Source organism: Microcaecilia unicolor, chromosome 8, assembly GCF_901765095.1.
Source record: "Microcaecilia unicolor chromosome 8, aMicUni1.1, whole genome shotgun sequence".
Lineage (NCBI taxonomy): Eukaryota > Metazoa > Chordata > Amphibia > Gymnophiona > Siphonopidae > Microcaecilia > Microcaecilia unicolor.
Genome location: NC_044038.1, coordinates 228,435,851 through 228,460,752, shown reverse-complemented (window position 1 = coordinate 228,460,752; position 24,902 = coordinate 228,435,851). Strand labels below are relative to the sequence as shown.

Sequence of the window (24,902 nt, the reverse complement as noted above, 5' to 3'; positions counted from 1 at the left end):
AATATGCTCCAGCACTGAGTATTTAGGTCTAATTCAGCCAGCTGAATATTGATTCCTTAGGGTTTGGGGCTATCCATAATGATTATATATGAGATTAACGTGGACTGCCTCCATTGCATTTAGATCTATCTCGTGCCTATCCTTGAACTAGAAAGTTACCCAGCTCCGGGAGGATGACTTTTTGACCAGTCCCGACTTTGAGCTTACATCCCAAAGCTGCATGGCATTTGCAGTCCCTGATTCCACCCATTGAAATGAGTGGTGCAGGTCCCACAATGCATCAGGATGGGAACTACCAGAATTCTAAATACAGCCTAAAATCTACCTCCTGGACCTGGATAACCCAGCCAATCTAATGTCCATTGTGGAGGCAGTGCATGCAAATCTCTGTCATGAATATTCATTGTGAATATCCTGAAAACCTGACTGGCTGGGGTGCCTCCAGGACTAGGTTTGGCAACCACTGATCTAGTGCCTTTTCGCAGAAAGTCAAGCTAGGTAGCATCCTCCGCCCTACAGAATGAGGAAAACGTGAACAGAGCATTCCCCAGACCATATCATTAGAGGATAAAGGCCTTCCTTACATTGAGACAGCTTGTTAGTTTCTGCCTTGAGTCCTAATGTGTTACACCAACCCTGGGTGCATATTTGGAAAGACTCATTGTTTCATCGTAATCAGGCACTCACTGACACACCCAGCTCCTTTGAATGTTAATGCGCTTGTTCATAAGGAGAAGGTATAAGTACTCATGCAATCAGCTGGTTCTTGTAGTCACATCTTTCTCCAACCTTGCCTGAATTACTGAAGGCACAAGGAAAATCATGGCTGGTACAGGTAGGTGCAATGGTGAAAATGACTTTAATGTATAATCAAGTGTGTTGGTTCTTTAATAAGAATGCATTAGTATAAAATGGATTCTCACAAACCCAAACTTTTAACGCCGGTACCAGTGTGTAGATATATCTAACGAGGACTCTTGTATCTACTATATTCTTATCAGGGTGCATTTTTCTCTGATAACAGAAGCTATGGTACATTTTTGGATTTGTGTTGATAAGGTGTATGTTTTTCTGTGTTATGCTAGATTTCATTTTAATATACTTTGCAACTTTTGCCACTATGAGGTGTAAATTTGTGTGATGACATTTGTGTGCTGCTGGGGCTATTTTATGATCCTATTTTATATAAGCACATAGGTACCTTTTTTGGACTTTTCACATAGCCGCTTTGTTATAAAATAGGCCCATTTCGTCTTTCTGATAATATATGCTGGTATTGTTCCTACTTTTGCTGCCTCTCTGATATTCCTTTCCCAGTTTCCCTGATTACATCAATTAGGGTGTGTGGGGGGGGGGGGGGCAGAGAAAGGAATTACAAACATGCAGTAAAAGACGTGAATTTATCGTACATATTTTGCTTAAACAGCAGCTTGACCCCCAGTGCTAGGGTCTCCAGCGCCGTTTTAGACCTGGTGTCAGTAAGGGTAGGAGTGACAGGGAATTGATTCTCCTCGACCCACTATACACCAGGGAGCCATTAAGTTAGGCTCAGGGAGGGCCTTCAGGAAGGTCTTAAAAAGGAAGTCTATATGGGTGTGGGGAAGATCTATATGTGATAGGGAAGACCTTTGGAGTAGAGACCAGGAGTTTACAACAGTGGTGTAGCTATGGGTGGGCTTGGGCAAATCTTTGTATTGGAATATCTTCCGTTTGTATCTAACATAGTAACATAGTAAATGACGGCAGATAAAGACATGTACGGTCCATCCAGTTTGCCCAACTAGATAAACTCATTTTACATGGTATGTGATACCGCCTTCCCATCTACGGAAAAGGTTCGTTTGCAGATTAATACCTTTCAAATATTTGAACATCTGTAACATATCACCCCTGTTTCTCCTTTCCTCCAGGGTATACATGTTGAGGTCAGCAAGTCTCTCCTCATATGGTTTGCAACGCAAACCCCATACCATTTTCGTAGCTTTTCTTTGCACTACTTCCAGTCTTTTTACATCTTTAGCAAGATACAACCTCCAAAACTGAACACAATACTCCAAGTGGGGCCTCCACAATCTGATATCTAACAACATCTGTACTGTTATTCTCAGCCGTCACCCACTCTGTACCCTCCTCTCCTCCTTCCTATACACATTAATTGATTTGATTTGCTTACTTTATTTTTTGTCTATTAGATTGTAAGCTCTTTGAGCAGGGACTGTCTTCTATGTTTGTGTAGCGCTGTGTACGCCTTGTAGCACTATAGAAATGCTAAATAGTAGTAGTAGTAGTAGTTTCCATACATCACAAAACAATGTACCTCATGTGGCAATTCAACATAGTACTAAGCATTGTCATTTAAAAATAAGACCATATGATACGGAATCACTCGAAAAAGCAGTGCACTAAAAAATACAAAACAATTTTAATTCACATAAAGTGATCTCTAATCGACACAATGGATGTAACAACTAGAACTGTCAACAATAACTCAAGCGAGAAAGACTGCTGGTGCACTGACCAAAGCATAATGTGTGATGAAAGGCCTGCACAAGGTTATACTGTGTCAAAGAACAATAAAATAACTATTTATGGAAACCGATCTCTTGTGTCTTGAAGGAAGAGCCAGACAGCACAACAGTGCTGTAATATTCAAATTGGTTTTACAAGAGATTGGGCCTGTACGTGTTGTAAAGATGCACCAAACCGTTGTATTTCTGAGAACCTCAGCGCTAGGCCTAGACGTAAGATTGTCTTCGCCACATACACAGCAACTGCAAAATTGGTTGCCTATATAGTTGAAGACTCCGATGAAGCCGTATATTTTTTGGTGAAATGGGTCCCGTTGGTCCTTCGCACAACAGGTGGTTTCTGCTTATGCTGATAATTTTACTACTTTGGACTAACGCGAGTTGCAGCATAAGCGGAAAGTATTGGACGCCATTATACAAGTGGATTTTGGACAGCGGATTCGTTCCACATAAGCTAAGTGCCTGAGATTAAGAAGATTAGGAGTACAACTCCAGAGTATCATTATCGGGTACTAGTGGGAGTTCAGTCACTGAGGGGGGACAATGAGAGCATGGTTATTTTAATTGAAGGTGAGGATTTTGTTTAAAATTTGAGCACTGGGTGTTTGCTCACATAATATTCTAAAAAAAAGTGGAGTAAATCAATGATTGAGAAACGTAGCCACCCTCAGAGGCATAAATCACATGAATGTAGCCTCGCTTGGGTGAGATTTTACTCTGAGATTATTCCACATACACTTGAATTATTTCGATTTATTTGCGTTGATAGAGACATAGCCATTCTCCCATTGTGTACTCTCCAGTGCGACCCTGGTTTATTATATTTTTGAAGCTTTAATAAGCACCAGTGGTTTTTTCTGGGATTTGTATTTATCTAGTTGGTTTACCTCGCTAATTTTACTACACCATAGACGCTTTAAAAACTGATGCTGCATTGAATATGGAGAAAGTGCTGCTTACCACTACATTTTTTTTCTTCTTTTTTTGTGGTTGAGTATTGAATAAATCCGGACACTTTCTTTCTACTTGACTGAGAGATTTTTTTTTTTTTTTGTCTAACAGGATTCGTTGTAAAGATGCGCCAAACCGCATAAATATGTGCTACTATTAAAGCTATTATCAACATCTTCTGCTTCCAAGGTCAGACATTTCTCCAAAGGGCGTAGCCAGACAGCAGATTTTGGGTGGGCCTAGGCAAGAAATGGGTTGGCACCAAGTGTTCTCCCCCCCCCCCCCCCACGCCAGAACAATATCTCAGCTGGTGGGAAAATGCTTCTCTCCACCTTGGTAATCTGCAGCAGGCATGCACTGAAAACTGAGCATGCGCAGGTGCCGGTATCTTGGAGAGTAGCGTTTTCGTTACCATCAGGGAGAAGTCTCCAGCTGGCAGAGCTTGGGATCCCTACCAGCTACCACTAAACATGTGCTACTGTTGGATGGACCTGAAACCTAAGTGGGTGGGCCGGGCCCACCTGTGGCAACGCCACTGAAATTTTCTCCAAGTTGTAAACCCCTATAGCACTTCTCTTTCAAGAATCTATGGACCCCGTTAACTGGATGGGCTGAAGATAGGACCCGAAGTGGTGAACTGGATTAGGAACTGGTTGACGGACAGAAGCCAGAGGGTGGTGGTGAATGGAATTCGCTCGGAGGAGGGAAAGGTGAGTAGTGGAGTGCCTCAAGGATCGGTGCTGGGACTGATTCTGTTCAATATATTTGTGAGTGACATTGCCGAAGGGTTAGAAGGTAAAGTTTGCCTATTTGCGGATGATACTAAGATCTGTAACAGAGTGGACACCCGGGAGGGAGTGGGAAACATGAAAAAGGATCTGAGTAAGCTAGAAGAATGGCCTAAGGTTTGGCAATTAAAATTCAATGCGAAGAAATGCAAAGTGATGCACTTAGGGAATAGAAATCCTCTGGAGACGTATGTGTTAGGCGGGGAGAATCTGATAGGTACGGATGGGGAGAGGGATCTTGGGGTGATAGTATCTGAGGATCTGAAGGTGACGAAACAGTATGACAAGGTGGTGGCCGTAGCTAGAAGGTTGTTAGGCTGTATAGAGAGAGGTGTGACCAGCAGAAGAAAGGAGGTGTTGATGCCCCTGTATAAGTCGTTGGTGAGGCCCCACCTAGAGTATTGTGTTCAGATTTGGAGGCCGTACCTTGCGAAGGATGTAAAGAGAATTGAAGCGGTGCAAAGAAAAGCTACGAGAATGGTAAGGGATTTGCGTTACAAGACGTATGAGGAGAGACTTGATGACCCGAACATGTATACTCTGGAAGAAAGGAGAAACAGGGGTGATATGATACAGACGTTCAAATATTTGAAAAGTATTAATCCGCAAACGAACCTTTTCCGGAGGTGCGAAGGCGGTAGAACGAGAGGACATGAAATGAGATTGAAGGGGGGCAGACTCAAGAAAAATGTCAGGAAGTATTTTTTCACGGAGAGAGTAGTGGATGCTTGGAATGCCCTCCCGCGGGAGGTGGTGGAAATGAAAACGGTAACAGAATTCAAACACGCGCGGGATAAACATAAAGGAATCCTGTTCAGAAGGAATGGATCCTAAGGAGCTTAGCCGAGATTGGGTGGCAGAGCCGGTGGCGGGAGGCGGGGATAGTGCTGGGCAGACTTACACGGTCTGTGCCCTGAAAAGGACAGGTACAAATCAAGGTAAGGTATACACAAAAAGTAGCACATATGAGTTTATCTTGTTGGGCAGACTGGATGGACCATGCAGGTCTTTTTCTGCCGTCATTTACAATGTTACTATGTTAGGCCAGAAACAGAGGAGTAGCATGATCAACAGGACACTTCCAAAAAAACCCAGGAAGAATAAGTAGTAAAAATGTCCTTTAATAGTGGGAAATAAGACTCGACCACGCACCGTGTTTCGGCAAGAAACGCCTGCCTCAGGAGTCTACAATTTAAAAAATATATAAATATGAGTCCATTAAAATGCATATAACAGAGTGGAGTAGATGGATATGTAATTACGTACATATTAATTTGAACAGTTACAATATATATAGCCATCTAGAAACACATATAAAGGTATGTGGAAGACACAAAATCTAGGTACATAAAAGCATCTAAAACATAATAAAAGGAATGTGAACCACTTTTGTGGTTGCTTTTGGTCTTCCCCTCGTAGCGGATCCAGTTTCTCCACTTTTGCGGTTGCTTTTGGTCTTCCCCTCGTAGCGGATCCAGTTTCTCCACTTTTGCGGTTGCTTTTGGTCTTCCCCTCGTAGCGGATCCAGTTTCTCCACTTTTGCGGTTGCTTTTGGTCTTCCCCTCGTAGCGGATCCAGTTTCTCCACTTTTGCGGTTGCTTTTGGTCTTCCCCTCGTAGCGGATCCAATTTCTCCACTTTTGTGGTTGCTTTTGGTCTTCCCCTCGTAGCGGATCCAATTTCTCCACTTTTGCGGTTGCTTTTGGTCTTCCCCTCGTAGCGGATCCAATTTCTCCACTTTTGCGGTTGCTTTTGGTCTTCCCCTCGTAGCGGATCCAATTTCTCCACTTTTGCGGTTGCTTTTGGTCTTCCCCTCGTAGCGGATCCAATTTTCTCCACTTTTGCGGTTGCTTTTGGTCTTCCCCTCGTAGCGGATCCAATTTCTCCACTTTTGCGGTTGCTTTTGGTCTTCCCCTCGTAGCGGATCCAATTTCTCCACTTTTGCGGTTGCTTTTGGTCTTCCCCTCGTAGCGGATCCAGTTTCTCCACTTTTGCGGTTGCTTTTGGTCTTCCCCTCGTAGCGGATCCAATTTCTCCACTTTTGCGGTTGCTTTGGTCTTCCCCTCGTAGCGGATCCAATTTCTCCACTTTTGCGGTTGTTTTGGTCTTCCCCTCGTAGCGGATCCAATTTCTCCACTTTTGTGGTTGCTTTTGGTCTTCCCCTCGTAGCGGATCCAATTTCTCCACTTTTGCGGTTGCTTTTGGTCTTCCCCTCGTAGCGGATCCAGTTTCTCCACTTTTGCGGTTGCTTTTGGCCCCGTTGGGGCAGCACAGCAGTGATTGTCTTTAGAGAATGACGTTCACTAGATCACATTTCAGGATCATCTCAATCTGCTCCAGTTGGAGTGGGACATTATTGATCTCAAACAGCATTTAGGTAGGCTTTAGCAGCGTGAGGAGGAGCAGGTCAGGGGGATTATGGAGCCATCTTGAATTGGCAGGCTAGCAACTCCCCCCCCCCCTTAAAAAACTTATGGTTTTGTCTTAACTTAAATGGCATAGCATGGGCTGGAACCTCAGAATTTGAGAAATGAGATTATAAGGTATGTCCTGGAAAGAAGGCTATGATCCAGTGAGACATGTAATTTATTTAATCCAGGAATCAAAAAAACAGGAGTTTCCAGCTACCGAGAACAGGTTGTCTGTAGGAAAGAAAGTAGCCCCAAATAATTTACAGCTTTGTTGGTTATTGAAGACTAGACTATGCTTGTTGGAAAATGGAAGGTTGGGTACCACGAGGTAAGTGTAGGGTGGGTAAGGTCAGGTGCTAGAAATAGGTTTGGGAGGAGGGCATTGGGATGGGTGTTTGTCAGGTTATTAATTGCTTTGCTTTGTTTTTGAAACTGTATGCATTAGCCTTTGATGTGCTTTAAAAAGGTGGAATTTAAACCTTGTGTGTGTGTGGGGGGGGGGGGGGGGGAGGATTTCCCCTCAAGGCCTCTAGGTGTTCTCGTGGTCTCTCAATAAGCCTCCACTTCTTTGGTGTTCCAAAACTTTACGTATAAACATCAATTTAAACAATGCTGCAAGAAGTAACATTCTCTGGCTTTACATGTACAAAACATGATCTTTGTCTATCATCTCCCCGTTTCAGCTATTCCTCTATGACAAACCTGGCTCCTCTTGACTTCTGGGTAACCTTGAGCTTCTGGTCTGTTATGTCTGCTCAAAAATCCTCTGCACTCTCCAGTCTCCAGGTCACTTCACTGGCTTCCAATCAGATACCGCATTCAGTTCAAGCTCCTCCTTCTTACCTACAAATGCACTCAGTCTGCTGCCCCTCACTACCTCTCTACCCTCATCTCCCCTTACGTTCCCACCCGAAACCTCAGTTCACAGGACAAATCCCTCCTTTCATTACCCTTCTCCACCACCGCCAACTCCAGGCTCCTCTCATTCTGCCTCGCCTCACCCTATGCTTGGAACAACCTTCCCGAGCCCTTACGCCAAGCCCCCTCCCTGCCCATCTTCAAGTCTTTGCTTAAAGCCCACCTCTTCAATGCTGCGTTCGGCACCTAACTCTTACCTTTCAGGAAATCCAGACTGCCCCAATTTAACTGTTCCAGTCTGCAGACCCAACTATCAAACTGACTGTTCACATGTCCTTTAGATTGTAAGCTCTTTGAGCAGGGACTGTCCTTCTATGTTAAATTGTACAGCGCTGCGTAACCCTAGTAGCACTTTAGAAATGTTAAGTAGTAGTAGTACTAATTCCTGAATCCTGGAGAACCTGAGAAAACTTGAGTGGTCCAATGCTTTTATTAATGAATACTGTTTAGTAATATCATACACTAACCCCCGATTCTATATATGGCCACTAAAGGAAATCAGCTCATTGCCGATTTGCATGTGCAACTTTATTGATTAATGAGCCAATCAGCACCCACAATTGGCTGCTATCAACCAATTATTGGTGCTAATTCTCCTTAATTGGGAGTAACATGCATATCATGTTCTCTAATGCTGTCGTGGAACTCCTATAGCGTATAATTTCAAGGGGGTATGGACTGGGGATTTTTAAGGGGTGTTCCAGGGACATTCCCAGAATTTGCACGCATTGTTACAGAATAGACTCAATTGACACCTAACTTAGGCATCAGCATTTACATCTGCTTTCAGCAGGCATAATTGCCCGCCCATAAAGTTAGGTGTTGTTTATATGCTTAGGGTTATTCTATAAAGGACGCCGATCCTTTCCATTTGCTAGATGTTTTGTGCCCAATGCATTTATCTTTTTGGTCCATTTTTGAAGAAAAAAAAAAGTCCAAGTGAAAAATGCAGCAAAATCAAGTCATTGAGATGCAGGGGGAGCCAGCATTCTTAGTAGACTGGCCACACAGACATCCCAACAGAGCAATGGGGCACCCTAGGGGCCTCTGCAGTGGACCTCACATAAGAGCTTTCGGGTACATGTCTCACCATTACCTCCTTAGATAACGTGCTGAGCCCTCCAAAACATACCAAAAGTCCACTGTCCCTACCTGTAAACCACTACCAAAGTCCTTATGGCTGAAGGGGTCATCTATATGTGGGTACGGTAGGTGTTTGGTAAGTGTGGGAGGGTTCACACTTTCCACCACACGTGTAACAGTTGGAGTGGGATATGGGACTGGATTTCCTTCTCTACAGTGACCTGCAGTGACCACTAGGCTACCCCAGGGACCTGCTTGTTGCTCCAATGGGCCTGGCTATAACATCTGATGCTGTCATAGAGGCTGGTATGTGCTGTTTCTTTCATACCTTTGGTCATCTGGTCATTTAGGGCACCTTTTTTTTTTTGCCTTATTCCTTCTAAACACAGATCTAGACCAAAACATTTAGATTGTAGCTCTAGACGTTTTTGTTTTGTTTCGTTATGGCAGAAAAACATCCAAGTGTTAGTAACGCCCAAATCCCACCCTCAACATGACCCCGACATGCCCCCCTTGTGATCTGGATGTATTGCTAATGAACTGCATATCAAAACATTTAAATAATGAGTTTCAAAAATACCGATTAGAACGTTTTGGCAAGAAAAACGTCCAAATACGGTTTGGTGACACTGTTTGTACATTTCTCTGTTTAGAAAATGAGGCCCTATGTAAAATGATAGGATCTTTATTAGCTGGTGCAACATGGCCTTGTTTCAGCACAATATCTGCATCAGAGGTCCTTTGAAGCAAGTGAGGTCCCGACCATTGCTTCTGTCATGAAGAAAGCAAGAGTAACGTCTGTTGGGACCTCACTTGCTTGAGAGGATCTCGGAGACAGCTGAAGACTGACTCTGAATATCACCATTACCTGAATAACAGCAACAGTAGTCAGTATCCCTGGAAATTCAGCACCAATATATGGAAAGCAGCCGCTGATGAATATTAGGGTATGTGTTTAAACATGGCAAACAGCATTTAAAAGAAACACAAACTATGGCGTTAAAATTTTACCCATATATTTCTTGATTCATTGTGGAATTTTTGAAGGCCGCCTATTTGTCTACTTTTTTATGACCTATTTATATATATATTCTCCTCTCTTTATAACAAGTATAAACCCTCCAACTTAATCACTCCTGAGCTTGCCCTACCAAATCTCTGAGACTCTAAAAATACTAGGAGTAATTGTTGATGGAAACCTAACACTAGACCAGCAAACAAACGCCACCATCAAAAAAGTATTCTTCTCTCTCTGGAAACTAAAACGTATAAAACCTTATTTCCCTAGAGAAGTATTTCGCAATTTAGTTCAATCACTAGTTTTAAGCCAACTTGATTACTGCAATGGAATATACGGAGGGTGTAAAGAAATGCTTCAAAAAAAGTTGCAAACTGCCCAGAATACAGCTGCTAGAGTGATCTATGGAAAAATCGAGATTCGAAAGTTCAAGACCACTTCGTGAAAAACTGCACTGGCTTCCTGTCAAGGACCGAATAAGTTTTAAGGTTTGCACCCTGGTGCATAAAATCCTCTATGGTGAAGCTCCTGCTTATATGGATACCCTTATAAACTTGCCACCAAGGAATTCTCACAAATCATCTCGTTCGTACTTAAATCTCCATTTCCCAGCATGCTGTGGCCTCAAATATAAGACCACTTATGCATCCACCTTTCCCTATATTAGCGCACATTTGTGGAATGGATTACCTAAATCAGTAAAAACTATTCATGATCATTCGACTTTCAGAAAATCTCTCAAGACAAATTTATTTGGAAAAGCTTACACCAAAGTCCCTCCTTATATCCATAACTCCTGAACTGTAGCTATCATAACGACTTATTGAACCCTATTGCCCTTCTCCTTCTCGTCTCCTCTGTAATTACTCCCTAACCTCTTCAACTTCAATGTACTTGATTGTTATTGCTTGTTTGATGTATGTCTTTTAGACTGATGTAAGCCACATTGAGCCTGCCCATGGGTGGGAAAATGTGGGCTATAAATGTCATTATATATATATATATATATATATACTGTATATATATATACACGTATATATATTGTAACCAGGCGCCTCTCTTGTGCAGCCAGGGATAGAACAATCTCCTCCAGCCACAGTCTCCCGGTACAATGAAGAAATAGATGTCCACCAGTACCTTCAATCTTAAGGACTTTTATTCCATGCAGGTTTCTAGTACACAGTTCCAACAGCAGCATAGCACATACCAGGATTCAATACAGGCTTACAGGCTCCAGTCTGGGCTCTTTATCCAGTGCACAATAAACAGTAATTCAATTCCCCAGACAAACAGTTCTTTCAGTTCATCATCACAGTTCAGTCACCAAGCAGCAGTTTCTACCTTCTATCCTCTTTTGCCTTCAGGAGAGTTCAATATTTTAGGGACCCCTTCTACCCAAGGGTTTTCCCCTGCATCAGCTTCCCTCCTTCTGCTTCTCTCTCCTGAACTGAACTCCACTCCTGGGACTCCTTCCCACCTGCCTAATCAATCCCTGACTTCAGCTACCACCACCAATCATTCTCCTTCCATTAGCTTCCTCACACCCAAACCAGCTGAGTTGAGCCTTAGACTAATGAGACCAATGATGAGCTCCTGCACACAGGGTTTCCTAACTCTCTTTCCGCCCAGTGGCAGCCACTCTACACAACCTGCCAGCTTACACCCATGTCTTCCCCGATTGCAGCTAGGAGTCCAGTCCGGGTTCTTCATCTCACCCTATGGCTCCTTGCCTGCAATGCCTTCTGGGACTTGTATTTCAGACTGAAACTACCTTAACCCAACTACCCTGTTTCCCCAAAAATAAGACATCCCCTGAAAATAAGACCTAGTAGAGGTTTTGCTGAATTGCTAAATATAAGGCCTCCCCCGAAAGTAAGACCTAGCTCCAAATTGTATCTTCCGCCTCCCACCCCCCGGCTGAGCCCGCCCTCAACTCCCCGACATATTACCTTCCATTCCGTTCCGGACATGCCGCCCTGCATTTAAAGCTCAGCTGTTATTTTAAGTCGCTGCGGCAGTTCGAGTCCAGTCTCTCCAGTCTCCCGCCTTCCTCTGATGAGGTATTTCCTGTTTCCGCGAGGGCGGGACATTGAAGGGAAAGGCTGAAGTCAAGCCGCCGCTGCCCTTCCCCACAGACGTTTGGCAGCCTCCTGACATCTTTAAAACTGGGTGAGTGTCTCAACAGAAGGTACATGGAGGGAAGGGGGTATTAGGAACCCTAAGGACTAAGCTTACTTAGAATGCTGTACTTATCTTACGGTAGGTAAATGGAGATTCTGTGCACTGTATTGCTCAGTCTCCTTTTTCGTTGTAGGGGGATTGTTGTGCCGACTCATGTTTCACCAAGCTGTATCAAGGCTTCCCCTTAATTTACTTAATGCTGACTTCTTGTCCTGCTGCTGTGAAATTCAAAAGGCTGCTGAAATTCGAGGAAGCTACTGCTAAAAGTTGCAGTGGCCATTTTCTCTAAGAAGCTGCAATTTTACTGTAGTAGGGTATTTTGAACAGCTTGTAGCCTCTGCAGCTGATATTGAGTAAAGAACTGCAATAATCCAATCATGTTACCGTGTTTCCCCGAAAATGACGTCCCCTGAAAATAAGACCTAGCGCATCTTTGGGAGCAAAAATTAATATAAGACACTGTCTTATTTTCGGGGAAACAGGGTATCCTGAAGGTGACTTTATCACAATATATATACACTTCTTCTTGAGCTTGATTTTGGTGTGATGAAAACTGTCCTGTGTTGCTTAGTTTCAACCATTGGCACCATGCACCCTACTTTTGCATAACTACAACTGCAAAACGTTAGAACAGCAAAAACATTTTAGTTTATAACGTAAATGACAGAAGAGAATACACCTGCATTATCAACTCCCAACTAATGGTATGACTCAAAGATTCTGGTCATTTTTAACGTATAATAATTAACAGTTACTCTTCCAGGGTAAAAATGATCTGTTTGATGTAAGAATTCCTTTTTCTTGATGCCAAATATTCTTTGTTCTGTGATTTTCAAACTTGGCTTAACGAAAGGTCAATTTCCGTTCTCTCTTGTTTTAAAGGTGTTCAAATTCAGTCTTGGGATTTCCTTTACAATGAAAATCGAACGGCACATAACACCATGGAATATAGCACTAGAGAGCTGGTAGTGAGGAGAGCGGACTCCTTTAAGATTATTCTGGTTTTCAACGTACCCATCCAGTCTGAAGACATCACGTTTACTGTAAAGACAGGTAATCTCTAATCCATACAAGCAGATGGGGGTAATTTAATAAAGGGTTTTTTTCCACCTATGCATACCTCTCTATTCATATAAAAGGCCTCTTATATCATCACCTCATGCATAAAAGTGTGTGTGCTGACAAGAAAACACGTATATTTCAGTGACCCAGATGTAGGCGTGTTTGGGGGAGGAGTTTGGGTGGAGCTTGAGCCGAGTTTAAAATACACGCGTAAGTTATGGAATACACTTCTGCACACATACTTTGTATATTTAGATCAGCTCCTGAGCAAGTGTAACTGTGCACAGCTGCATTTTAGTCATGATAATTGTGGGTTTTGAGGGGTGATTTGATAAAGTCACATGAAGGACAAGTCTATAAATGCACATAAATGCCGAGAAAATTGGCACTTACGAGCGAATGGGCACCACGCAAATATTCTATAAAGTAACATGTCAGTGCACTAATTGTAACTGCACGGGACTTATGCATGGGTGGAGCATGGATGGGTCATGGGTGTCTCTCCCACTTACATGAGTAACTTACAGAATGTTGTAGGATGTAGAGCGGAGGAGTGGCCTAGTGGTTAGGGTGGTGGACTTTGGTCCTGGGGAACTGAGGAACTGAGTTTGATTCCCACTTCAGGCACAGGCAGCTCCTTGTGACTCTGGGCAAGTCACTTAACCCTCGGTTGCCCCATGTAAGCTGCATTGAGCCTGCCATGAGTGGGAAAGCGCGGGGTACAAATGTAACCATAATAATAATGTAGCTGCATCCAGTTACATCTTCCATTGACTTGGCATAACTAAATGCCTGTATTCTATAATAGAATCTGTGTTGCAACTACAGTTCTAGAATTGGCACTCAGCAGCCATCAGGGTACCTTATACATGGTGCCTACTTACAGAATTTCACTTACATGTTATTATAAAATAGATTAAAATAGACATCTTCTTGGCCTCCCATAGATGAATTATATGCATTGGTTGGAGACCTTCTCATAGCCTGCCCATATGTACACCTCCCTTGCAATTACACACTATTGCATTTCAATCCAATCTTATAGATTAGAGTTACCCCTTAATTCTATAAAAGGTACCAAAACGTTTATGTGCAAATTTGGGGTTCTGCCCAATTGGTGCATGTAACTTAATTGAATAACGAGGTAATCAGTGCAAATAATTGGCTTTTAACAAGCAATTATTGTCACTAAGATTTTATTGGAACTTACATGCTTAAATTTAGGCATGGAATCTGCGCCTACATTTTACACATAAGTAAAAAAAAAAGGCACAGAAATGGGAGGGGTCATGGGTGGAATGAGGGTGATCTTAGCATTTATGCGCATTGTTATAGAATACGGGAGATGTGCACGCAATTTAGGCGTGGATATTTGCACCATGTTTCAGGTGGTGTAAAGGGTCGTGCCTAAAGTTAGACGTGAGTCCCGAGCGTAAACGCTATTCTATAAATCGCACCTAACTTTAAGCATGACTTATAGAATAGCGCTTTTGTCTGTGCCAATTTTTTGGGCACCATATATAGAATTCACCCCTTAGTATGCTTAAGTGTATAACTGCTGATTTTGGAGCTTTTGACTCATGTGAGTATTAGGCATCAAGTCATAGAATTGACCTTATAAATCAGAATTACCTTCAGCAAGTATATGTGTCATGAAGGGTCAGGCAAAGAGTCAATTGACCATAGTATCCTGCCATGGATGGTATACTCAGCAGATCCCAAACAATACAACCATTTCATGTTGCTTAACCCAGTCCTTTGGCACACCCAGCCAGTCAGGTTTTCTGGATACCCACGATAAATATCCATGAGCTAGATTCGCATGCACCTCCTCCGTTGTATGCAGATCTGTGCCAATCATATTCTTCATGGATATCCTGAAAATTTGACTGTCTGTGCATGTCCCGAGGACCGTGTTGAGAATCCGTGGAGGAGTGGCCTAGTGGTTAGGGGTGGTGGACTTTGCTCCTGAGGAACTGAGTTCGATTCCCACTTCAGGCACAGGCAGCTCCTTGTGACTCTGGGCAAGTCACTTAACCCTCCATTGCCCCATGTAAGCCACATTGAGCCTGCCATGAGTGGGAAAGCACAGGGTAGAAATGTAACAAAAATAAAATAGATACTATTGGAGATTCTACATGGAATGTTGCTACTATTGGAGATTCTACATGGAATGTTTGCTATTCCACTAGCAACATTCCATGTAGAAGGCTGCGCAGGCTTCTGTTTCTGTGAGTCTGACGTCCTGCACGTATGTGCAGGACGTCAGACTCACAGAAGCAGAAGCCTGCGCAGCCACATTGGTGATCTGCAAGGGCCGACTTCTACATGGAATGTTGCTAGTGGAATAGCAACATTCCATGTAGAATCTCAACAGTGGAGGAGTGGACAAGTGGTTAGGGTGGTGGACTTTGGTCCTGGGGAATTGAGTTCAATTCCCACTTCAGGCACAGGCAGCTCCTTGACTCTGGGCAAGTCACTTAACCCTCCATTGCCCTATGTAAGCAGCATTGAGCCTGCCATGAGTGGGAAGCGTGGGGTACAAATGTAACAAAAATTTAAAAAAAAAAAACCCTCTCTAGGGGATGAGTGGCTGTCTTATCTTATTTTATGTAAATATAATTTGTTTTGTAGAATCTTGTATTAGTATCAACATTATGAATATCAACATTTTGTTCTCTTGCCTTTTTAGGACCAGCTCCAAGTGTGCATACTAAGACTTTGGCTATGTTTTCTGCTAGTTCTGCTTCTGGAAATATCAACTCTTGGAGTGCTGTCAGGGGACAAAGTGGTTCAAATAATATGACCATCACTATTACTTCCCCAAGTGATGCCATCATTGGACATTACACTTTGAGTGCCATGACCTCAGGAGTTTCCCGTGATTTAGGGAAATTCACCTTGCTCTTCAATCCTTGGTCTACAGGTAGAGTACAAACTATGTTCCCTGTGTAATGGACTACAACTTCTCTAGAATTAGGGATGTGAATTCATTTGAAATGACATAGAGGGGCATAATCGAACGGGGGTGCCCATCTCTAAGGACGGCATGTAAAGGGGCAGGGCAACCCATATTATCAAAACAAGATGGGCGTCCATCTTTCATTTCGATAATATGGTCGGGGACGGTCAAATCATGAAATTTAGGTCGACCTTAGAGATGGGCGACCTCGGTTTTCGCCGATAATGGAAACCGAGGATGCCCATCTCAAAAATGACCAAATCCAAGGCATTTGGTCATGGGAGGAGCCAGCATTCATAGTGCACTGGTCCCCCTGACATGCCAGGACACCAACCGGGCACCCTAGGGGGCACTGCAGTGGACTTCAGAAATTGCTTCCAAGTCCATAGCTCCCTTCCCTTGTGTGCTGAGCCCCCCCCCCCAAAACCCCAAAACCCACTCCCCACAACTGTACACCACTACCATAGCCCTTATGGGTGAAGGGGGGCACCTACATGTGGGTACAGTGGGTTTTAGGGGGGTATGGAGGGCTCAACATTTACCACCACAAGTGTAAGAGGTAGGGGGGGATGGGCCTGGGTCCGCCTGCCTGAAGTGCACTGCACCCACTAAAAACTGCTCCAGAGACCTGCATAGTGCTGTGATGGAGCTTGGTATGACATTTCAGGCTGGCATAGAGGCTCGAAAAAAAATGTTTGTTAATTTTTTTTTTCTTGGGTGGGAGGGGGTTGGTGACCACTGGGGGAGTAAGGGGAAGTCATCCCTGATTACCTCCGGTGGTCATGTGGTCAGTTAGGGCACCGTTTTTGAAGCTTGGTCGCAAGAAAAAATGGACCAAGTAAAGTCGGCCAAATGCTCGTTAGGGATGCCCTTCTTTTTTCCATTATCGGCCGAGGATGACCATCTCTTAACCATGCCCCCGTCCCGCCTCTGGTACACTGCCGACACACCACCATGAACTTTGGTCGTCCCCGCAACGGAAAGCAGTTGAGGACGCCCAAAATCGGCTTTCGATTGTGCCGATTTGGGCGACCCTGGGAGAAGGACGCCCATCTCCCGATTTGTGTCGGAAGATGGGCGCCCTTCTCCTTCGAAAATAAGCAGGATAGCGAAAACGCTCTTTCATAAGAGGGCGCTCTTTTTGTAAAGAGTATACACTATTCATAAAGGGTGCCCACAATTTGCAAAGAAAGTGAAATCTTTCAGAAAAAGTGTGCACTCTTTCCCGCTAGTGCATGTATGTGTGAATCATTGTGCCTGCACAAACAGTGTGTACATGAGTGCACTTTTGGGAAACAGTGTGCAATCTTTCTGAAAGAGTGACCCCTCTTTACAAATAATGTGCACTCTTAAGGAATTCTATAAATGGTGCTCATAATGTTTTTAAGAATGATGAACAAAATGTAAAAAAAAAAAAAGACTAGCATATGAAAGAAAAAATTATAAGAAGAAAGAACTACGGTTGTATATATTACAGTTTTTGCTTTGAGGTATTTTTGGACTAAGGATTGAGTTCATAAGAACATAAGAGTAGCCATACTGGGTCAGATCAATGGTCCATCTAGCCCAGTATCCTGTTTTCCGAACAGTGGCCAAGCCAGCTCACAAGCACTTGGCAGAAACCCAAATCGTGGCAACCAGGGGCGTAGCCAGACACTGAATTTTGGGTGGGCCTGGGCCCAAGATGGGTGGGCTGAAGAACTCCACCGTATTCCACAGTGATTTGGTCTCTCCCTCTCTTGCCTGCATACCATATGGTCTTTCAAACATCCCGCTCCCCTGCATACCTTTTAAATAGCAGTTTTTTTCACCGGAGCGAGCAGAAATTAATACACATTGCTCATGTTGGCCCCATAGCCTTCCCTCTGATGCAACTTCCTGTTTCTGCATAGGTGGGAATACATCAGAGGGAAGTAGGGTTACCATTCGTCCGGATTTCCCCGGACATGTCCTCTTTTTGAGGGCATGTCCGGGGCGTCCGGCGGATTTTGCCTGCACCCACGTTTGTCCGGATTTCTGGACAAACGTCGGCGCGGGTGCGGGCAGGCGCGTGCGTGTGGGCGGGCGATCGGCGCCGTGGTAACCCTACTCCCGTCCCCTCCCCTTCCTTACCATGTTCCCTGGTGGTCTAGTGACGTCTTCGAGGCAGGAAAGAGCCCCCTCTTTCCTGCCTGGAGCGCTGCCTCCCCTGTCTATCATCCTCCTCGGTCTGGCTGGGGATTCAAAATGGCCGCCGAGAGTTGAACTCTCGCGAGGCCACTTCAACTCTCGGTGGCCATTTTGAATCTCCAGCCAGACCGAGGAGGATGCAGCAGGCAAGGACAGGCAGCGCTCCGGGCAGGAAAGAGGGGGCTCTTTCCTGCCCCGAAGAGAAGACCCTACTAGACCACCAGGGCTAGATAGTAAGTGAGGGGGGGGAACCATGTGACGGGGGGCGGGGAATAGAGGGGCGGAACGAGGACTCGAAGGGGGCGTGGCGGGGGCGGGGTATGAGGCGTGGCGGGGGCGGGGTAGGGGGCGTGACATGTGTCCTCTTTTTCAGAGGACACAAAATGGTAACCCTAGAGGGAAGGCTGTGGGGCCGGTGTGAATAGCATGTATCAGTCGCTGCTTGATGCAGGCAAAGATCTGCTATTTACAAGGTATGCAGGAGGAACAGTTGTTGGGAGTTTTCAGCTGGTGTGGCTTGGGGATCCCTGCCTGCCAAATCATAGGTGTGCTGCTACTGGGTGGGCCTGAGCCCAAAGAGGGTGGGCCTGGGCCCACCTGAGCCCACCCTTGGCTACGCCACTGGTGGCAACACTCCATGCTAGAAATCCCATACTCCATACTCCATACTAGATGCTTCCCATGTCTGTCTGAATAGGAGACTATGGACTTTTCCTCCAGGAATTTGTCCAAACCTTTTTTTAAACCCAACTACTCTAACCGCTGTTACAACCTTCTCTGGCAAAGAGTTCCAGAGCTGACACTAAAGATGTGTTATTTTTAACCACACTGTAAGGTGGCAGTTACAACATCTTGCGGTCATTTTTCCCCTTGGTTCAGAGAATTTATAAGTGGATCAGTGTGATTCTCTTTTAGTTGAATCTCAAAAAGGGGTACCAGAAAAGATCAGTGCTAAGTGTGATTCCATAACGGGCGAACTCTCTTGATAGAATAATAATCTGCACTGATTCTCTGGGTGCCAGACTTACACTGCTGAAACCTGGCACAAGTACTTACACAGAACTATGACTGATGTAAATGCTAAAGCATTCTTTATGCATGTAGATGTATAAGCTAAGGGACCCTTTTACCAGGGCTGCCGAGAGACTAGGCGGGGCCCGGGACAAGGCCGCTGCGCCTCCGCCCCCCCCCCCCCCCCACTGCTGCCCCCCCCCCCCCGTCGCTCCCCCTGCTGCTGCATTCCGCGGTCTCACCTGTCTGCCTCCACGGCTCCGGGCCCCCTGTATTCAAAGCGGCAGTCGCAGATCGCCTCTCTTCTGGCCTTCCCTCCCTGTGTCCCGCCCTCGTCTGATATAACTTCCGGTTTCCGCGAGGGCGGGACACAGTGAGGGAAGGCCAGAAGAGAGGTGATCTGCGACTGCCGCTTTGAATGAAGGGGGCCCGTAGCTGTGGAGGCAGGCAGGTGAGACCACGGACTGCAGTGGCAGGGGCAGCGGCGCCGGGCCCCCCTTGGAGGCCCGGGCCTGGGGAATTTTGCCTCCCCCCCCCCCCCCTCGGCAGCCCTGCCTTTTACTAAGCTGTGGTAAAAGGGGTCCTGTGCTACCATCAGCGTGTGTTTTTGATGCACTTGAGGCCAACTTTTACTGCAGAGGGTAAAAGGCTGTCTCTACGGCCATTTCGGGGGTGGGGAAGGGGAGTACTTACCACCACCTATTGAGGTTGCTATAAGGGCTCCCGCACTAACCCAACAGTAACCAGGCAACATGTGGCATTGTCCAATTACCACCAGGTAAGCACCGGCGCTACAAAAATAGAAAATATTTTTGTAGTTCCAGATTGTCACACAGCAAGCCCATTGCCATGCACATTCCCTTCTGTAAAAGGGCCCCAAAAGAATTTGTAATCTAGGCTTGTGAGGACTCTGCCATATTTTGCGTAAACCCTGCCATTGTACGTGCCCAAAGTGAAGGATGAGCCATGGGACCTGCACACATACTTCCATTCTAGTTGGCATGTTAAAAGAGGTCATTTACATCCACAAATGGCCACTTACATGCATACATGACTAAAATGTCAGCATTTGCACACATTCTTAGCACCTACAGTTGGTCAGCTACTCATTCAATTACCCCTTAGCACTGTTTCTTGTAAGCTGAGCAGGAGTTCCTCCAACTCCATTGCTACCAGTAGGGGGCGGTGCTTCAATGTTGTGTTTTCAATTACTAGGGACAGGTAGGTTCCCCGGAGTCCTCCAGAGTTTGTCTGTCATTCACTATTGAAAATGTGATAGTGAAATATCATCCCCCACTGGCAGGACCATAGGTGGAGGACTTCTGCTCAGCTTAGAGGGAACAGTACCCCCTAGCACTAATAATTAACCCTTCCAGTCTGTATTGGCCATTAAATTTTACCTGTATCCTTTGATAAAAGTTATTCAGCAAATAGGTTCTCATTATTCCTTACCGCCAATGATGCACATATAACAACAGCTACTTTTGCTTTCGGGGTTTTTAGGTGATAGCGTTTATATGCCTGACAATAGGGAACGACGGGAGTACCTTATGGAAGAGGTTGGAATGATGTTTGTAGGAACTGCATCCCAAATAGACTACAGACTATGGGATTTTGGTCAGGTTAGTGACTAAAGTCGTTAAGTTCTTTCTGGGTATCACCAAGAAAACCAGCAAAGTATCATTTCCTATGTGCAGTCCACGTGACGTACGGCGTCAGAAACAGCTGATCACGCCAGGAACTGCATTGAATGAAGGCGCTACTCCGGCGCCGAAGAACTAGGTTCTCGGCTGGCGGGGCCAGCTAACAACAAGGTATTTGAAGCAGCGTGGCAGGCGGCGACGGCGGTGGAGGGTTGGTGGCGGGAGGGGGGTTCAAAGGGATCGTCGGGAGGGGGCCAGAGCCAAATCAATGGGGGCCCAGGCCCCCTCAGGCCCCACGTAGCTACGCCACTGGGTAGGGGAATGGGAGGAGGGTGTGTATTGGGATTAGCATATTGTTTAGTGTGGGAAATGTAATGGAGGGGTAGGAAGAGGGATGTACTAGAAAGGATTAAGTAGGGGAGCATATTCCAGGTTAAAGTTTTTACTTTTAAGTGTTTATTGGTTAAAACCTAGAATCAAAAGCCTTATGTATAATTCCCAGTGAGCCTATTGTTAAAGTGAAAATAGTATTTTTTAAGTCTTTTTTCTTTTCTTTTGCAGTTTGAAGATAATATTTTAAATATCTGCATCCAGATGTTGGACCGGAGCATAAATTACCGCCGTAACCCAGGGGCTGATATTTCCAGAAGGAATGATCCTATCTATGTGGGCAGAGTGCTTAGTGCCATGGTGAGAAAGGATATAACTTTTATTTACTTGTTTATTATGATTTCTTTATTGCTATTTAGGATTTGGCCCTGCAGCTTTTCAGTAATACCTCAAAATAAGTTACATTCAGATAAACGAGAGGCCTCATTTACTAAAACATGTTAAAATCTGGCCTTAACACGTTTTAACAAGGGAGTTTCCCTTGCGCTAAACCCAGATTAAGGGGCCCTTTTACAAAAATGTGAAGGTGCCTACCAGTGGCATAGCTACGTGGGGCCACGGGGGCCTGGGCCCCCGTAGATTTGGCCCTGGACCCCCCTGCCAATGACCCTCTCGACCCCCCCTCCCGCCGCCAACCCGCCGTTGCCGTTGCCTAACTTTGCTGGCAGGGGGCCCCAATCCCCACCAGCCGAGGTCCTCTTCTTCCGGGGCAAGGCTTCGTTCTGTTTCTGAGTCTGATGTCCTGCACGTGCACTACCGCCTGTCTACCGCATGCCCTGGCTGGTAATTCCATTTTTGACAAGCGAACAAAACACGTGGTAGAATATATTTTCTATTTTCTACTGCAAGGCGCTTACCCGGTGGTAATTTCCAGTTTACACGCGTTGGCCACTTACTGCCTGGTTAGAGTATGAGACCTTACCGCTACGTCAATGAGTGGCAGTAAGGTCTCAGCCCGAAAATGGACTTATACTGGTTTTAATTTTGCCACACGTCCATTTTCTGGCACAAAAAAAAATGCCTTTTTTTCCACGCGCAATGAGGAAATGGACCCGCATAAGTCCAAAACGCGCAGCTATACCAGTGCAGGCCACTTTTAGGTGCACCTTAGTAAAAGGGCTCCCCAAAAAAATCAGGGCTGAAAAACCGCACTTAGCGCTAGTCTATAAACCTCGCCTAAAGTTAGGTGCAGTTCATAGAATACTTGTAGCACCCATTCCTATGACTAAAATTTAGGTGCAACCATTTATTCCAACTAAAACTTCGTATAAATGCCCGTGCGTGTAATTTTTAGAAATGCCCATCACCCACTCATGCCCCTCCCATGGCTACACCCCCCATGTTAGAATTCACATGCACCACTTTACAGAATATGCTTAGAAAGTTGCATGCGTAAATTCTAATTAGTGCCAATTAGTGCTTGTTAGGGACGATTATTGGTGCCGATTAGCTTGTTAACCAATTAAGTTGCGTGTGCAATTTGGCCGCACTGCCAATTGTGAGCATGCAACGTTTAGTGTTATATATCGAATCTGGGGGTAAATTTGTGTTAGGGCTTAATGCCCTTTAGTGAAAGGGCCACTAGATATTCCATTTACACATCATTAATTTTCTGATTTACTGTCCCTCTCACCATTCCCTTTCTCTTATATGATTATATCACTTCCAGGTCAACAGCAATGATGATAACGGAGTGGTGCTTGGAAGCTGGAGTGGAAACTATTCAAGTGGGAAGAACCCAACCAGCTGGAATGGAAGTGCCTCCATCTTGCGCCAATGGCAAAGCAGTGGATTTCAGCCTGTCAAGTATGGACAGTGCTGGGTCTTTGCAGGGGTGTTATGTACAGGTATTTTCTAATGTGAAACAAAGCACCAATAAAAAATTAATTAGGAAACCACCAAATATTTCAAATGTAGAACAGAATGAGTCTAAAGTATTTCTGTTGGGCTGATCTCATAAAACCTCAAGGGATCCCATGAAATTTGATGAACGACTCAGTAGACAGAAGGCTTTAAAGAATTTGCCTATATAGGGGGCAAATTTTAATGAGCTGCATTGCCCAAAAGTTTATGGGAACTCTCTGTAACAAAGTAACATAGTAACATAGTAGATGACGGCAGAAAAAGACCTCTACGGTCCATCCAGTCTGCCCAACAAGATAAACTCTCATGTGCTACTTTTTATTTGTACCTGTCCTCTTCAGGACACAGACCGTATAAGTCTACCCCGCACTATCCCCACCTCCCAACCACCAGCCCCACCTCCCACCAGTTGGCTCTGGCACAGACCGAATAAGTCTGCCCATCACTACCCCCTCCTCCCAACCACCAGTCCCGCCTCCCACCACCGGCTCTGGCACAGACCGTATAAGTCTGCCCATCACTATCCCCTCCTCTGAACCACCAGTCCCGCCTCCCACCACCGGCTCTGGCACAGACCGTATAAGTCTGCCCATCACTACCCCCTCCTCCCAACCACCAGTCCCGCCTCCCACCACCGGCTCTGGCACAGACCGTATAAGTCTGCCCAGCACTATCCCCTCCTCTGAACCACCAGTCCCGCCTTCCACCAACGGCTCTGGCACAGACCGTATAAGTCTGCCCAGCACTAGCCCCGCCTCCCCCCACCAGCTCTGCCGGTATATATACCAGTATAGCTTTAGTCCATCATCAAAGACAAACTATTCAAGTAGCTTCTTGCTGAAAACTCTGCTAATGGTAAATAAGTACAAAAGTACCCATTGGCCCTTGGTCTTCACTCCCATTCTTCCATTCACCATTGAGTCAGGTTTTTAGGATGTAACTAATACATTTTCATAAGAGAAAGTTTGCCTACTGACTCCATCGTATATAGATCTCTATTGGTGACCCTTGAGGCTTGAAAGTGAGGGCCCAGGCCATAGACTTTATCCCTGCTAATGGTTTTGGAAAATTAGGTTTACTATTATTGAAAAATCAGAGCTTCTCACAATACTTCATCTCATTTTTCTGTCCTAGAATAATATATGACCGTTTCTAGGAACAGGTGAGTGGAGGAATGACCTAATGCAGGGCTACTCAATTCCAGTCCTTGAGGTCCACAGACAGGCCAGATTTTTAGGATATCCACAATGAATGTGGACGAGAGAAAACGAAAATGAATGTGAAAATGGTAACGGAATTCAAACATGCGTGGGATAGGCATAAAGGAATCCTGTGCAGAAGGAATGGATCCACAGAAGCTTAGCTGAAATTGGGTGGCGGGGGGAAGAGGGGTTGGTGGTTGAGAGGCTAGGATAGGGGAGGGCAGACTTATACGGGGTCTGTGCCAGAGCCGGTGATGGGAGGCGGGACTGGTGGTTGGGAGGCGGGAAATACTGCTGGACAGACTTATACGGTCTGTGCCCTGAAAAAGACAGGTACAAATCAAGGTAAGGTATACACATGAGTTTATCGTGGGCAGACTAGATGGACCGTGCAGGTCTTTTTCTGCCGTCATCTACTATGTTACTATGTTACTATGAGAGAGATTTGCATACTGAGGAGGCAGTGCATTCAAATCTATCTCATGCATATTCATTGTGGATATCCAGAAAACATGGCCTGCCTGTGAACCTTGAGGACTGGACTTGAGTAGCCCTGGCCTAATGGTTAGAGCAGTGGCCTGTGAACCAGCGAGACTGGGGTTGATTTACATTGCAGCTGCTTGTGACTCTGGGCAAATCACTCAATTTTCCTTTGCACCTGGTACAAAATAGGTAGCTGTATATAAATGTGTAAACTGTTTTGATTTTAACCACAGAGAGGCA

General features: G+C 45.1%; 1 protein-coding gene across 1 annotated transcript in view; it reads left to right on the top strand.

The window, feature by feature from the left end:
* The first annotated feature begins 759 nt into the window (after nucleotides 1–759).
* LOC115476416 (protein-glutamine gamma-glutamyltransferase 6-like) overlaps nucleotides 760–24,902 on the top strand; it is a 52,719-nt gene continuing 28,576 nt past the window's right edge. Inside the window, exons 1-6 of the mRNA XM_030212786.1 lie at nucleotides 760–835; nucleotides 12,760–12,930; nucleotides 15,632–15,865; nucleotides 20,585–20,703; nucleotides 21,286–21,414; nucleotides 22,784–22,961. Of these exons, the coding sequence (XP_030068646.1) occupies nucleotides 823–835; nucleotides 12,760–12,930; nucleotides 15,632–15,865; nucleotides 20,585–20,703; nucleotides 21,286–21,414; nucleotides 22,784–22,961 (844 nt within the window). The 5' untranslated portion in view covers nucleotides 760–822. The remainder of the gene's footprint in view (nucleotides 836–12,759; nucleotides 12,931–15,631; nucleotides 15,866–20,584; nucleotides 20,704–21,285; nucleotides 21,415–22,783; nucleotides 22,962–24,902) is intronic.